Source organism: Humulus lupulus, chromosome 9 (genome assembly GCF_963169125.1).
Source record: "Humulus lupulus chromosome 9, drHumLupu1.1, whole genome shotgun sequence".
In the NCBI taxonomy this organism is placed as follows: Eukaryota; Viridiplantae; Streptophyta; class Magnoliopsida; order Rosales; family Cannabaceae; genus Humulus; species Humulus lupulus.
The window spans coordinates 149,377,089-149,391,209 of NC_084801.1; the positions used below are offsets into that span (position 1 = coordinate 149,377,089).

General features: G+C 37.1%; 1 protein-coding gene across 1 annotated transcript; it reads left to right on the forward strand.

Moving 5' to 3' along the window:
• Positions 1-6,399: 6,399 nt before the first annotated feature.
• Positions 6,400-7,048, forward strand: LOC133800166 (uncharacterized). The gene is made up of 2 exons (XM_062238125.1): positions 6,400-6,678; positions 6,743-7,048. Exons 1-2 carry the CDS (start codon positions 6,400-6,402, stop codon positions 7,046-7,048), a joined length of 585 nt encoding a protein of 194 aa, XP_062094109.1.
• Positions 7,049-14,121: the final 7,073 nt, after the last annotated feature.

Consider the following 14,121-nt stretch of genomic DNA (forward strand, 5'->3'; position numbering starts at 1 on the left):
TAAGTAGTAACTCCAGACACAGTGGTAATACGAACATCACGGGCTATCCTAGGTTGTAGCCCCTAGAGAAACCTGTCCCTTCTGGTCCCACTAGTGGCACCAATTCCATTGCAAACTTTGGCAGCCTGTCAAACTTTAAAGCATACTCAGTCACTGACAGACTTCCCTGAAACAGCTTGCTGAACTCTTCAGCTTTTGCAGCCATGATGGCAACATTATAGTATTTCTCATTAAACAAGGTCTGAAACTCTTCCTAACTCAGGGCATTGACATTTCTGGTCTGGGATATCACTTCCCACCAAATTTGTGCATCCTCTCGAAACATATACGTGGCACAAGCCACCCTCTCATTACCAGACACCCTCATAAATTCAAGGATGGTGGTAACCATGCTCATCCACTACTCTACCTTAGCTGGATCTGCACTACCCTCAAAGATTGAAGGGAGTTGTTTCCTGAACCTTTCATAAAGAGGTTCCCATTTACTTCCAGCCTCTGGCAACTGCTCAACTGTTGGCATCATTACAGGTGTTACCTCTGGCAAAATGTTCCCTACAGGAACCTATTGTTGTCTCAGGAGGCGGATATCTTCTTCCTTCCTCATTACTCTAGCTTGTAAATCAACAAGCAACTGTTGCCAGTTTTCAGGAGCTGGCTGAGGGGTCTGACTCTGGTCATTTTCTTGACCCTGTCTGTCATTCTGGCCCTGATCTTCCTGGCCAGCTGTTGAATCTACCTGTCTTGGAAGCATACTTTCAACCTAAACCTTGCTGCAATAATCAATACGGCCAGTTAGGTAGTGATAACTAAACCTTTTGCCACCTCACGGTCTAAGATCACACTGATACTCATCCATATTCCACAATCATACTAATAAGCAAGTTGATTCATGATCATAACAAATAACATTTAACACTTAGCAATTACCAATTAATGATGCCAATAAGCAAGTTCTTGCAATATCAGTGCTAATAAGCACGTTTTTGCTCATCATGCAGCAGTCAAGGGCCAGCCCTATTATTGTATCTCATGCATGCAGGTAAAGCATTTATATTCTATTTAAGCAGTTAAACACATAACCACATAAATAGTTATCAAACCATGAGTTGAGCTTGTCTTCAGTGGCGAGTGTACATGCCCAGCCAGTCTATAAGAACCCTAAACCTTGACACGCTCTGATACCAAGTTATAATGCCCTGGTTAGCCCAAGACCGTCACACTGTGCACTTTAAATAGTGCTTAACTCGCTAAACGAGCCATTAGGTTGTAAACGTGCATGTAGATGTTATTAATAGGCCAGGGTGAAAATCTCGGTCAAAAGGAATGGATATATTTTATTTAAAACGTTAAACTGTACATGGGATCCCATAAAAGTGTTTACAAAGTTATTTACAATCCAAAATGGTCATTACAGTATAAAAGTTACAACCTGCCGACCTAAGCGGCAAAAATAGTGTTAAACCCTAGTTCCCCTGAGAAATACCTTGGTCGTGGTGGTCAAGCGGCCGCATATGTACACATCGCCACCTAAGCTCTCCACTCAGGGCTGGGTGAGTTTTTCTCTCCCTTTACCTGCACCAGATAGCACCCGTGAGCCAAGTCTCAGCAAGAAAACTTATTACTGCATGTATACAAATAATATTAAATGATCATGTAATCGTTCTGGGGTCCTGTGCCCTGGATTGTTGACTATTAAATCGTTCTAGAAACCTGCACCCTAAATAGATGACTAGTAAGTCATTCTGGGGTCCTACACCCTGAACAGAGGACTAATAAGTCTCTCTGGGGTCCTGCGCCCTGAACAGATGTCTAAGAAGTCTCTCTAGGGTCCTGCACTCTTAGCCATGTCACATTCCAGTCACCTGAGCCTTTTAGCCCTGGCTCTGAGTAACTAGCCTTAGACTAGCCAAGCGCTTTAGTTTTCTTCGACCAATAGGTCGGTCAAGCATTTAATGCTCATGTTGATTAGATCTAATCATTTCGGCTTGCGGTCAGAACGCTAATGTCGCTCTTGACTCATAAGTCAATTCCATACGACCAACGCTAAGTACTATTGCCGATCATGACTCATAAGTCAGAGCTTCCCGACCAGTACTAAACACCATTGTCGTTTCTGACTAATAAGTCAGTGCCATTCACAAGTAAGCAATGTTGCCAGGAATTTACAATGCAACCAATATCCATATATAAAGCACTCAACATGCCTCATCAATAACCATGCATGTCACATATTGGGTGTAGTTTTCTTACCTCAAGTCCGAGTGCCATAGACAATAAGAACGACCCTCGAGCACGATCCTATCTCGAGCCCTAGAAGTAACCTAGTCACAATCATAAACAGTGTCTCAATAAGTTTGAATTCCAAAACCCAATTCCGCACTCTCGGGACCTCCAATTCCACCAAACAGAGTGGTGGAATCGGCCCCCGAGCCTTCGAGCCAAAACCCCAAAAAGTATCCAAATTCATGCCCTGGAAAACAGTACGGCTACGGCGCCGCCTACCAAGCGCAATGGCGCCAAGGTCAGAAACGTCGACCTGACAGCCCGACCCGCGCTGTAACGCCAACCACTGGGCGCTACAACGCCAAAGACAGTGACCCATTGGCGTTGTAGCGCTAAAGGCAGAGGACCCAGTTTCTGGGTTTTTATTCCAGCGAACTTCCCCGAGCCAAAGCTCCAAAATTCCATCCCTCAATGCTCCCAAACCCAGAATTAACCACATAAATCAGTTTCACTCATCAAAATCAATAAAACCCAACCGTCTTTCTTAAAAACTTCAACAAATCCCCAAATTCCATGATCAAACTCTCAAGCTCAAGAACACCCTAAAAAAAATAGAGAAATAACTCAGAATTGTTACCTCAATTGCTAGAAAAGAAATCCTAGTTGCACTTATACTTTCCTTAAGCTTCAACTCCACAAAACCCACTCCAAAACCTCCACGCTTTACATAAAAATTTCAAGAGTTTGAGAGGAAGGGAACCAGTTGAGAGAGAGAGAAAAAGAACTCTATTTTGATACTATATGTGTGGTTTCCTTTGGCCGAAGGAAAGTGACTAAGTCACTAAATTTACCCCAAAATGACCCTTTTGCCCCTTAAGCCTATAACTTGCCATTGATGCCCTTAAGGCTATTTTGGTCCTTTACCACCACAACTCCACATTTCTTTAAATAAGTCTCAAATATCTCCAAATAAAATTCCCATTACCCAAAATTCCCGGTAATGCGCTAAATTACCAAATTACCCTTAGGCTCGCCCTGAGTACCTTTTTACCCGTTATGACCAAACCGCCACTTTGCTCGCTAGAATCATCTCATGCCGAATAACTCAAGATTATCCACATAATAATGTGGTCTCACCCATATATCACATACATGCACATAAATATACAATTATGCCCTCAATGGGCCAAAATTATGAAAATGCCCCTCTAACAAGAAATGGCCCCACATGCATGCAATTATCATCATATAATAATATAACTCACATAATCATCCATATAATCACATAATCGCATATTAAATCAATTATGGTCCTCCTGGCCCCCTAATCCAGGCATTAAGCCACATTAGGGAATTTGGGACATTACAATCTGCACCAAGGTCGAAGCTTCTTGGGCTCAAAATTGGCCAGAGGGGGCTTGTCAAAGGGTTGGGAAATCTAGGCTGATTAGGCTTGGTCGAATAGGGGGCAGGGGCTGCAGCAAGGTTGGAGCTACTTGAATGTGGTCGGAGGGGGCTTGTGATTGGTGATGTCAAAGTTATAAGGTCAAAGCTAATACGAACATCAGAGGTAGATATGGGCTTGGTCAAATGAGGGGCAGGGGCTGCGACGAAGTCACAGCTAGTTGAACATGGTTGAAGAAGGATTGTGGTCGGCAAGGTCAAAGCTGTAAAAGTCAGAGGTAGATTTGGGTTTATTTGGGTTTTTTTATTTTATTTATAATTTTGTTTATATATTTAGATTAATGATGATGATGATGATGATGATGATGATGATGATGATGATGATGATGATGATGATGATGATGTTTATGATAGTAGTTTAATGATTTTGTTTATTAGTTTAGATTGATGATGATGAGGAGGAGGAGGAGGAAAGAATCTAGGTTTGATTTTCTAGGTCACATAGGGTTTGGTTTGGCTTTTTGTAATCTTTTAAGTTTTTTCTGGGTTACAGGTGATGGGGATGAGTGGTTTATTTGGGAGATCTGGGTTTTTAGATTTATGTGTTAGCTTATTTGAAAGAGCAAGAATTAGAAACCATGATGTTGTCATTTTGATTTTATTGATGTTATGAGTTTCTAGGTCTGTATTCATGAGCTTTGGATTTAAATTTGTTATTTCTAATTTCGGACTTTTATGATTATGGATTAACAATAATTTGGGGATAAATGTGGAGGGAGATGAATTTTTTTTAAATTTTGTATATATATATATATGTGTGTGTGTGTGTGTGTATAAAAAGAAGATATTTGTAGTAAGTATGAAATCTTTAATCAATGGATCTAGATCCAGATTGCTGATGTGGATAGACATCTTAATCTTAGTAAATGTACTTTATATAATTAGATTATATATGACTGGATCGATGTGAATTAATTTATTTATAAACATATTGTTTACCATAAAGATTTAATTCATATAAAAAAGCTGATCATATGTAGATTAGTCTAAATCCTGAGTAGTCATGAACTTTTGATCATGTTTATTTGGTCTTTTGATTCACTTGTTAATGTCTCTTAGTATAATGATGATAATGACTTTTGTTTTGGAGATTCAATAGTATGAATGGTTGGGAACATGATCTTACAGGAATGGAATCCAAGCTTTCCTAACGGATCTAATGTTTGTTCTCTTAAGGGTTAATTCTGGAACTAAATAGTTATTGAGCTTAAATTTATGATATGATTATAAATTAACTGTTTACTAGTGAATTAATGATACTTAAGGATCAAAAGGTAATTATAAGGATAAAACAGTAATTTTGACCAACTCTAATTAGCGATCCAATAGATTGGATGACATACCTACATGAAGTGATCATATCAATGGACAAATCGAGATAAATTTGTAAATATAATTCTATGAGTAATAATAGTGCAATTTCATATTTATAGTGGAGTAGTAATGAAATTAATAAATAAAATTATTTAATTAAAGAGTTTAATTAATAATTTATTTTATTGAAGCTCAGTATTATAAGTCTATGGTCCCTAAGTCAACTCTATACTACACTATCAAGGGTGTTAATATAATTGACAAATTAAAAAGAGAAAATGACTTAATTGTCAATGAATTAATTTTCTAAGGCTAAGTTTTAATAATTTGATATTTATGTGTAATTAATTAATTAAATAAACTAATGTGTTTTATTTAAAAATTATATATTAATTTTATTAAATATTAATTAATTTTGGGTTAATTAATAATAAGAGAGGAAAGTTTATGATACTATTGACTGGCAGTTCTTAGAGAACCTTTTGAAAGCTTTTTGTTTTCCTGGTAGGTTTATTCATTGGATTATGGTGTGTATGAGGGGAACTACCTACTCGCTTATGTTGAATGGGAGGATTCAAGGGAAGTTTCTTGGGAAAAAATGGCTTAGACAAGGGGATCCTATATCTCCCTTATTATTTGTTCTTGTTATGGAATATCTTACTAGACTCCTTATTCAAGACTCTCATCATAAGGATTTCAGATTTCATCCCATGTGTAAAAATCTGAATTTGGTTAGTCTCTGTTTTGCTGATGATCTTGTGTTGTTCTGTAAAGGGAATGTTTGCTCTGTCCAAATTCTTCGGGATGGTTTTTCTCAGTTTAGTAGAGCTTCGGGTTTAGCTATGAATTTGGCCAAATCTCATGTTTATTTTGGTGGTTTGACAACTGAAACTAAGAAGGATATTCTGGACTATATTAACATTGAAGAGGGATCTTTTCCTTTGAAGTGTCTCGGTATCCTTCTCTGTCCTACCAAATGGAAGGCTGGTGACTATGGAATTATCATAAAAAAGATACATCTTCGGTTGCATTCTTGGGCTAGTCGTCATCTTCATTTGCGGGTCGAGCTCAGCTCATCCATTCTGTATTACTGGGTATTAGGTCCTATTGGATGAGTATTTTCTTACTTCCCCAAAGTGTCACTCTTGAGATTGATAGGATTTGTTGGAATTTTCTCTGGGGTTCGAAAGGTAATCGTAGTAAACTGTATTTTACAGCTTGGGACCATGTTTGTTTGCCGAAAATCTTGGGAGGCATTGGGTTCAAGGAAGGATCGAAATGGAATAAAGTGTTACTGGCCAAATATGTTTGGGCGCTATCATCCAAACAAGATCTGCTTTGGGTAAATGGGTTAATAATATCTATCTCAAAGGTATGGATTTTTGGGAGTACAACCTAATGGCTGATGTGAGCTGGTATTGGAGGAAGTTGGTGCATCTGAGATCCTTTCTGACCAGAGGTACTTTGGAGGCTGCGGTTTCAGGTAGGAAGCTTCAGTTGAATCATCTGTATATGCTGCTGCTTCAGCAGAGTAAAGTGAGGTTTGCCAAAGTGGTTTGGTACAGTTTGTCTCTTCCGAAACATAGATTTGTTCTCTGGCAGTATGTCCTTGGTCACCTTCTGACCCGAGACAATCTTCTTCTTCGGCAGATCCCTCTTGATTCTCCCTTATGCCCAGTTTGTGAGATAGATTTGGAATCACATGCACATCTGTGTTTTTGACTGTTTCTACTCTCAGCAGATTTTGAATAAGATTGCTGATTGGTTAGGAATTGCTATATGGCCTTCCAAATTCTGTGAATGGATTGCTTGGATGGATGGGAAGCCTAAAAGTCTATTTCAGCGAATCTTGGCCGCTGCACTTGCTACTGCTATCTATTTCATATGGCTGAATCGTAACTCATGTATTTTTAATCACGCAGCTATTTCTAGTAATAGAATTCTTTGTCTGATTAAGGCTAGCTTAAAGGCTAAATTGTTGGGTTTTGCTAGGAAGAAGTTTGGAATTCTTGAGAAGACTCTTCTTGATTCTATGAATCAGTTGTAATCTGTTTGTTCTTGTCTTAGTTGATCTGAGCTCTTTTTGAGCATATGCTTGTATTTGTTGGTTGGTTCAATGAAGTTTCTTTCAGAATCAAAAAATAATGAGAGAGGAAAATATTAATTTATTATATGATAATAAATTATTGAAATTAAAAAGCTTGGGTTCGGTTTTTGCTCTCTCCCATGGCGAAGAGGAAAAAACTGGTTCGTAAGCTTGCAATTCGGGTGGAAGACCAAGAGATACAATAGGATCAAGATCAGAGGGATCCGAATAACTCTGGTCCTAATGATCAGGTTCTTACTGACCTCAAATCGGATGGGTTGAACAAAGAAGAAGGGGCTCGCGAAGACGAGAGAGGTTTCGTTCATGAAGAGCCACGAATGCCTGAGACGTTTTGTTCTCAGGAGGATGATCTTGTTGGAGATAGGCTAGCAAACTCGATTTCACATGGGGCAAAGTGGGCGGATAAGGTTGAGGAAGGGGATTTTCAAGCCTCAGCTCAACGACAATGGCAGCAATTTTCAGCTAGAAAACTCTCATTTTCATATCAGAAACTTGAGTTCTCTGAGCCTTTGTTCAAAGATGGAAGGAAATATGCCAAGATAGATGAAGAAGAGGTTAAGGTCCAATCTGCGAATTGGAGCTCTGCTGTTATATGCATGGTGCTAGGGGCAAATCCTCCCATGGCTATTTTCGAAGGTTTCATTAAAAGAGTCTGGGGTCATTTAGGTATAGCTCAGATCTCTAGAATGACAATGGGATTAACCATAGTCAAGTTCAATGATGAAGCTACAAGGAATCAAGTTCTTGAAGATGGTATCCTTCATTTTGATCGGAAACCAGTTATTATAAGGCCTTGGTCTGCGGATCTTAGTGCCATTCGTCTTGTTCGTTCAGTTTCGCTCTGGATTCGCTTGCCTGACTTAGGTTTGCAGTATTGGGGAAGTAAATGTCTTAGTGCTCTTGTGAGCACGCTTGGTAAACCAATAATGGTCGATAAATTCACTAGGGAGCGCTCAAGAATTCAGTTTGCTAGAGTACTTGTGGAGATGGAAGTAACGGATAATCCCCCTAGATCTATCCAATTTCTGAATGAATTTGGTCAGATAATGGAGCAAGAAGTGGAATATGTGTGGCTTCCCATTAAATGTAAAGTGTGCACTGGTTTTGGTCATGCTGAGATGGAATGTCGAAAAGAGCTGAAAACAAAATGGGTCAAAAAAGAAACTACATCTAAAGAGGAGGTGAAGGCTAGGCCGAATACTGAGGGGGAAAAATCTACTGGTTTGGAGAATGTAGATTTGGTTTCTGTGGAAAAGGTAGGGGATCTGAGTAATATTTCTGAAAAGGAAAGCGCACCAGTCACTACATCAAAGGGTAACCAGAATAACTCTCAAGCAATCCCAGTTATTGATAAAGATAAGCAGCAAAGCACTAAATGGCTTACTCCTAAACGAGTAGCCTTTCATCCGAAATCTGGGCAATAGTCTGTTCCATTTACAAAGAATTCAGGACAAGGACAAGACAAACTTAATCAGTTTCAGGTTCTTCAAGAGCAATTGTATGGTAATAAAGATGGTATTCCCTTACCTATTTCTACTAATGGATAATAGTAACATTCTCAGTTGGAATTTAAGGGGTCTGAGTAGTTCTAATAAGCATAAAGTAGTTGTGGATATTTGTAGCAGGTTCAAAATTGGTATTGGAGGTTTTTTGGAGACTAAGATGAAGGGTCCTAAAATTTTGGATTTTATGGAGAAAAAATTACCTAACTGGGATTTTTATACTAGTTTGGTTACAGAGGGTAGAATTTTGATTGTGTGGAGGAAGGTTTTTGTCAAGGTTACAATTATTGAGGATTCTCCTTAATTTGTACACTGCTTGGTTTCGATGGTTGGTCAGAAGCACCGGTTCTATGTCACTTTTGTCTATGGCTTCAATGCTATAGAAGGTAGAAGGAGTTTGTGGGAAGGGTTACTTAGACTTTCTCTTGTGCATGAAGCTTGGATTATTTTAGGGGATTTTAAAGCTCCTTTTTCTGGTATGGATAGAGCTGGTGGTAATCCTATTTCTGGTGTTGAATTGGTGGATTCAGTTCGTTGGCTTAAGGTGGCTCATATGGTTCCCTTAAAAAGTTTAGGTTCGTTTTTCACCTGGACTAATAATCAAAGTGGTTCAGCTCGCATTTATTCCAAAATTGATCATGTTTTCATAAATGAGACTTGGTTTGATCTTTTTCCTCATGCTACTGCTGTTTTTAAGTGGGAAGTTGTTTCAGATCACTGCTCTCGTATTATCAATATTCAGTCTAAGGTGAGTTTGGGTACAAAGTTGTTCAGGTTTTATAATTTTTGGGTTGATCATCCTCAGTTCCTGGAAGTGGTGCGGCTCAGCTGGAAATTACCTGTTAAAGTTACTGGTTTACGGGCTATTTTCTTAAAATCCCTGAGGCTGAAACATGTTTTAAAGAAGTTTAATCATAATACCTTTGGAGATATTGGTTTGAGATTTGATTTGGCTAAAGAAAATTACCAAGCTGCTCAGTTAAAAGCCCAAGCTTTCCCGTCTGAGTATGGTTACCAGCAAAATGTTAAGGAAGCTGCTGAAGCTTATCTTGTTCAGGAAAAAATGTTCTATAGTTTTTTGTCCCAAAGAAGTAAAGTTGACTGGTTACAGAAGGGAGACTTGAATACTGCTTTTTTCTTTGCTTTTCTGAAGCAAAGGAGAGCTGATAATGGTATAGCTTCTTTTGTTAATGATCAAGGTCAGCTGGTGGATAATTTTCCTGAGGTTGTCTCTCATTTTGTTGGGCATTTCAGAGGTTATTTGGGGAGTCAGAGTTTAGCTACAGGCAGCATTAATATGGACTGTATAAACTTGGGACCTAAGCTTTCAATAGATCATCAAACTTTACTGTTAAAACCATTTTCTCCCAAGGAAATTCGGATTGCTTTATTTGGTATTCCTTCTAACAAATCGACAGGTCCGGATGGTTATGGCTCAGGATTTTTCAAGGCTGCCTGGCAGATTGTTGGCAAGGAGGTCTGTTCTGCTATTAGTAACTGCTTTGAAACAGGGAGTTTTCCATCAGACATGCATGAAACTTCTCTGTCCTTAATCCCTAAGGTGGCCAATCCTTCTCGAGCTATTGATTATAGGCCAATTGCGTGCTGCACTGCATTATATAAATGTATAGCTAAGCTCTTATGATCTCGTTTGGCGTTGGTCCTCCCTACTATTGTTCAGTCGAACCAGGGGGCATTTATTAGGGGTCGTTCAATAGCTCATAATATCATGATCTTTCAAGATCTTATTAAAAGTTATGGTCGGGCTGTTACTTCCCCAAGATGTGCCATAAAGATTGATTTGAGCAAGGCTTATGACACGGTAGATTGGCAATTCCTTGAGGACCTCTTAAATGCTCTCTGTTTTCCTATGAAGTTTATAGGTTGGATTATGATGTGTTTAAGAAATACTTCTTATTCGTTACTCATGAATGGTCAGATTCAAGGTAAATTCAAGGGTAAGAAGGGGCTGCATCAGGGAGATCCAATGTCACCTCTATAATTTGTTCTTATCATGGAATATTTGACTCGGAGAATTCAACTTGCTGCTCTCGATCCTTCTTTCAGATTTCACCCTATGTGCAAGAGTTTAAAGCTTATCAATCTTTGTTTTGCTGATGACTTGATCCTCTTTTGTAAGGGTACTCACTCGGCTGTTTTTTCTCTCAAAGTTTCTCTTGATGATTTCAGTTCAGCCACTGGTTTGACCATAAATTCAGCTAAGTCGCAAATCTTTTTTGGCGGAGTTTCTTCTACTGTGAGAACCTTCATTTCCCAGGAGATGAATCTTATGGTAGGATCCTTTCCGCTCAAGTACCTTGGGGTTCCTATGAGGCCTACTAAGTGGCGTCATGAGGGCTGTGATATAATTTTGCAAAAAATCAGATTAAGACTTAACTCTTGGTCTAGTAGACACCTCTCCTATGCAGGCCGTATGCAGCTAATCCATTCGGTTTTATTTGGCCTCCGTAACTAGTGGATGAGTATCTTTGTTTTACCTCAGAGTGTGGTCAAGGAAATTGAGAAATTGTGTCGCAGCTTCCTGTGGGGTAGTGCTGGTCTGAGAAGTAAACCTCATTTAGCTTCTTGGAAGAAGGTTTGCCTTCCAAAAGCTTATGGTGGTCTTGGTTTCAGAGATGGTGCTCTTTGGAATAGAGCAATTCTTGCCAAGTATATTTGGGCGTTATCTGAGCAACCTGAGATTTTATGGGTTAAATGGGTTAACTCTATATATTTGAAAGGCCTCAAGTTTTGGAGTTATACTTTGAAATCTGACTGTAGCTGGTATTGGCGGAAGTTATGTCGCATAAGGGAGAAGTTTGGTCTCTCTGAGATTCAGGCAGCGGGTAGTTTTGGGAGGTTTCAGCCATCCAAGTTGTATAATTCAGCTCTAAACCAGCAGCTTGTTATTTACTGTTCGGCGGTCTGGTGTAAGCTCACTTTACCTAAGCATAGATTCCTGCTTTGGCAAGTGATTAATGAGCAGCTTCTTACTAGGGATAATCTGTTGAAGCTGCATATTGTGGTGCCTGTTCATCTGTGTCCAGTTTGTGGTTGCTTTCCTGAAAGTGACCATCATCTGTTCTTCACTTGCTGTTTATCTAAACAGGTACTTCAATTTCTGTTTAACTGGTTTGGCTTCTTTGCTTGGCCGAGTGACTACACCATTTGGAGTGTTTGGCTTGGTAGACCTCGGCGTGGTCTGATGGCAGCTATCCTAAATCTTGCTGTTGCTGCAACTGTTTACAGCATTTGGAGGAATAGGAACAGAAGCTTATTTGAAGACTATTCTTTGTCAGCTAACTGTCTTGTAAATGAGATTAAATGTGTAGTTAAATATAGAATTTACTTAGTTAATTTTAGGAATTTTTCAGTCCCAGAGCAGTCCTTTTCAAGGCATTTACAATGTAATTAGATTTGGGGCTGTTGGTCTGTTTTAGTATTGGTCTTGTAGTGCTTAGCACAATGCTTGTACAGCTTGTTTGTTCAATGAAGCTCTTCCTTCTTGATCAAAAAAATAAATTATTGAAATTATAAGATAAAAGTTAATTTTAAATTAATTGATATTTGTGTATTTATCATAGTGAACACATGTCATAATCCAATTTGTTCAATTTAAATTTTAATTATTTAATTATTTGTTAAATAATTATTTAAAAAGATATATTTTAATTTGATTAAAATATTGACTAAATAATTAAGATTTAAAACTAAATCAATTTTGACTTAGTCTAATTTATAAAAGTATAATAATGTATCGTGAAATGATTGATTTTTAAGGAAAGCCTTAAAATTTATCATACTCTCTCATAGATTTTGTCTCCTCTCAACATTTCTTGATATCATGTGTTGAGTACGTCAAGAGAGCCTAAATTTTGTTCATAACATGCTATGTGCCCACATAAGATATTGTTATTGAGGTTGACTTGGAAAATTTTAGTATGAATCTTAAAGTTGTCTCATTGATTATTGTTAGGATTGTTAACAAGATACGAACAAGGAATTAAAAATTGATATTTTCGGTGAATTTATCTGAGAAATATCGGAATTTGCACGATAACGAAATTTTGGCAGTTAAGAAATTGTTTCTTTTTAGTGTAAATCTTAAAGTTGTCTCATTGATTATTGTTAGGATTGGGCTTTCGAAAATGAATTAACAGAGACAAGAAAACAAAATAAATCATAAATGAATGAAAAAGGATTCACATTTTACAATTTTCACAACAAGAAGAGCCAAAGGAAAATAAAAGCATTAAAAAAAAAACCATTCAAAACCTCAGTTATAAAGAAGAAGAAGAAGAAGCATAAGAAGAAGAAGAGACGTCAAAAGAGGAGAATAAGTAAGTACAAAAATCGTCTTTAAGAAGAAAAGACAAGATTAAAAAGTTTTCAGAATTATACCTTTTGATTTTGATTATTTTAATTCATTAGGAATACTCTGGTGTGGCAGGGTATAAAATGTGTTAGTACGGTGCATTATATGTACACGTGGACGACCAAGATGCAGATGGAACTTTACACGCATACGACGCAGATTGTGCAATTTCATGTAGCAATCATTCCCCATTGTAGCCTTGCCCTATTATTCTTATACCAGACAAAATATATAATGGCCATGCCTACAGTGCACGCTTTTATGCACTACCGTGGTGGATCATATATTTTTACGCATGTGAATAAGTTATGAGCCTAATTTTTTTATATGATGATGTTCATTATAGTCATAATGAACCTTCTGCACGTTTTCAAGATTTTAATATAATATTTTTGCGCGTGACGGTACTGGAAGTTTTGAAACCTGTTTTGGTACCCTAATTGTTTAGAATTTCCTGAAAACTTGTAGGAGATTTGATTTGACTACAATGAACATCGTCATGTAAAAAACATTGATTATATCTTATCTACATATGTAAAAATATATAATTCATCATGGTAGTGTATAAAATCGTACATTGTTGTAATCTTGTCCAAAATGCAATATATATTAAATAAGAACATGAATGTGAAGCCAATTATTATTTTTTATTTTCTTGGGAAATCTTATCTCTATCTAAACTGTGCAATGCACGTTTACTTAATTTTATTTAAAAAAATTATTAATTATTTTTTATTAAGTTTTTATGATTGTTATATAAATTTTAAACAAATAAACAATATTATATATAAAAGAATAACATAAACATATTAAAAGAAAAATTAAATCAAAACATTGTTTATGGTTTTTTTAAAAATAATAAAAATATAATAATATTTTAGATCACAAACTATCATATTTAAGACACAAAACATTCATGATATTATTCAAATTAAACATCAATGATTGGAGAAGAAACTTGTTTATTATTGATAAAAGATAAATGTTATTCTATTTTTTTTATTTAGTTACACAGTCATACTATTTGTACACATGCCACTTATATATAATGTATTTATTATGTATTATATTATCATAATAATAATATTTTTATAACATTTATATTTATATTAATATAATTGTTAAATATCGTATTA

What these genes read in the sequence shown, in the direction of transcription:
- LOC133800166 (XM_062238125.1), top strand. Translation starts at nt 6,400, where the DNA reads ATGGCTGATGTGAGCTGGTATTGGAGGAAGTTGGTGCATCTGAGATCC. An exon ending in TTGATTCTCCCTTATGCCCA is followed by an intron (nt 6,679 to 6,742) that starts GTTTGTGAGATA and finishes TACTCTCAGCAG; the next exon opens with ATTTTGAATAAGATTGCTGA.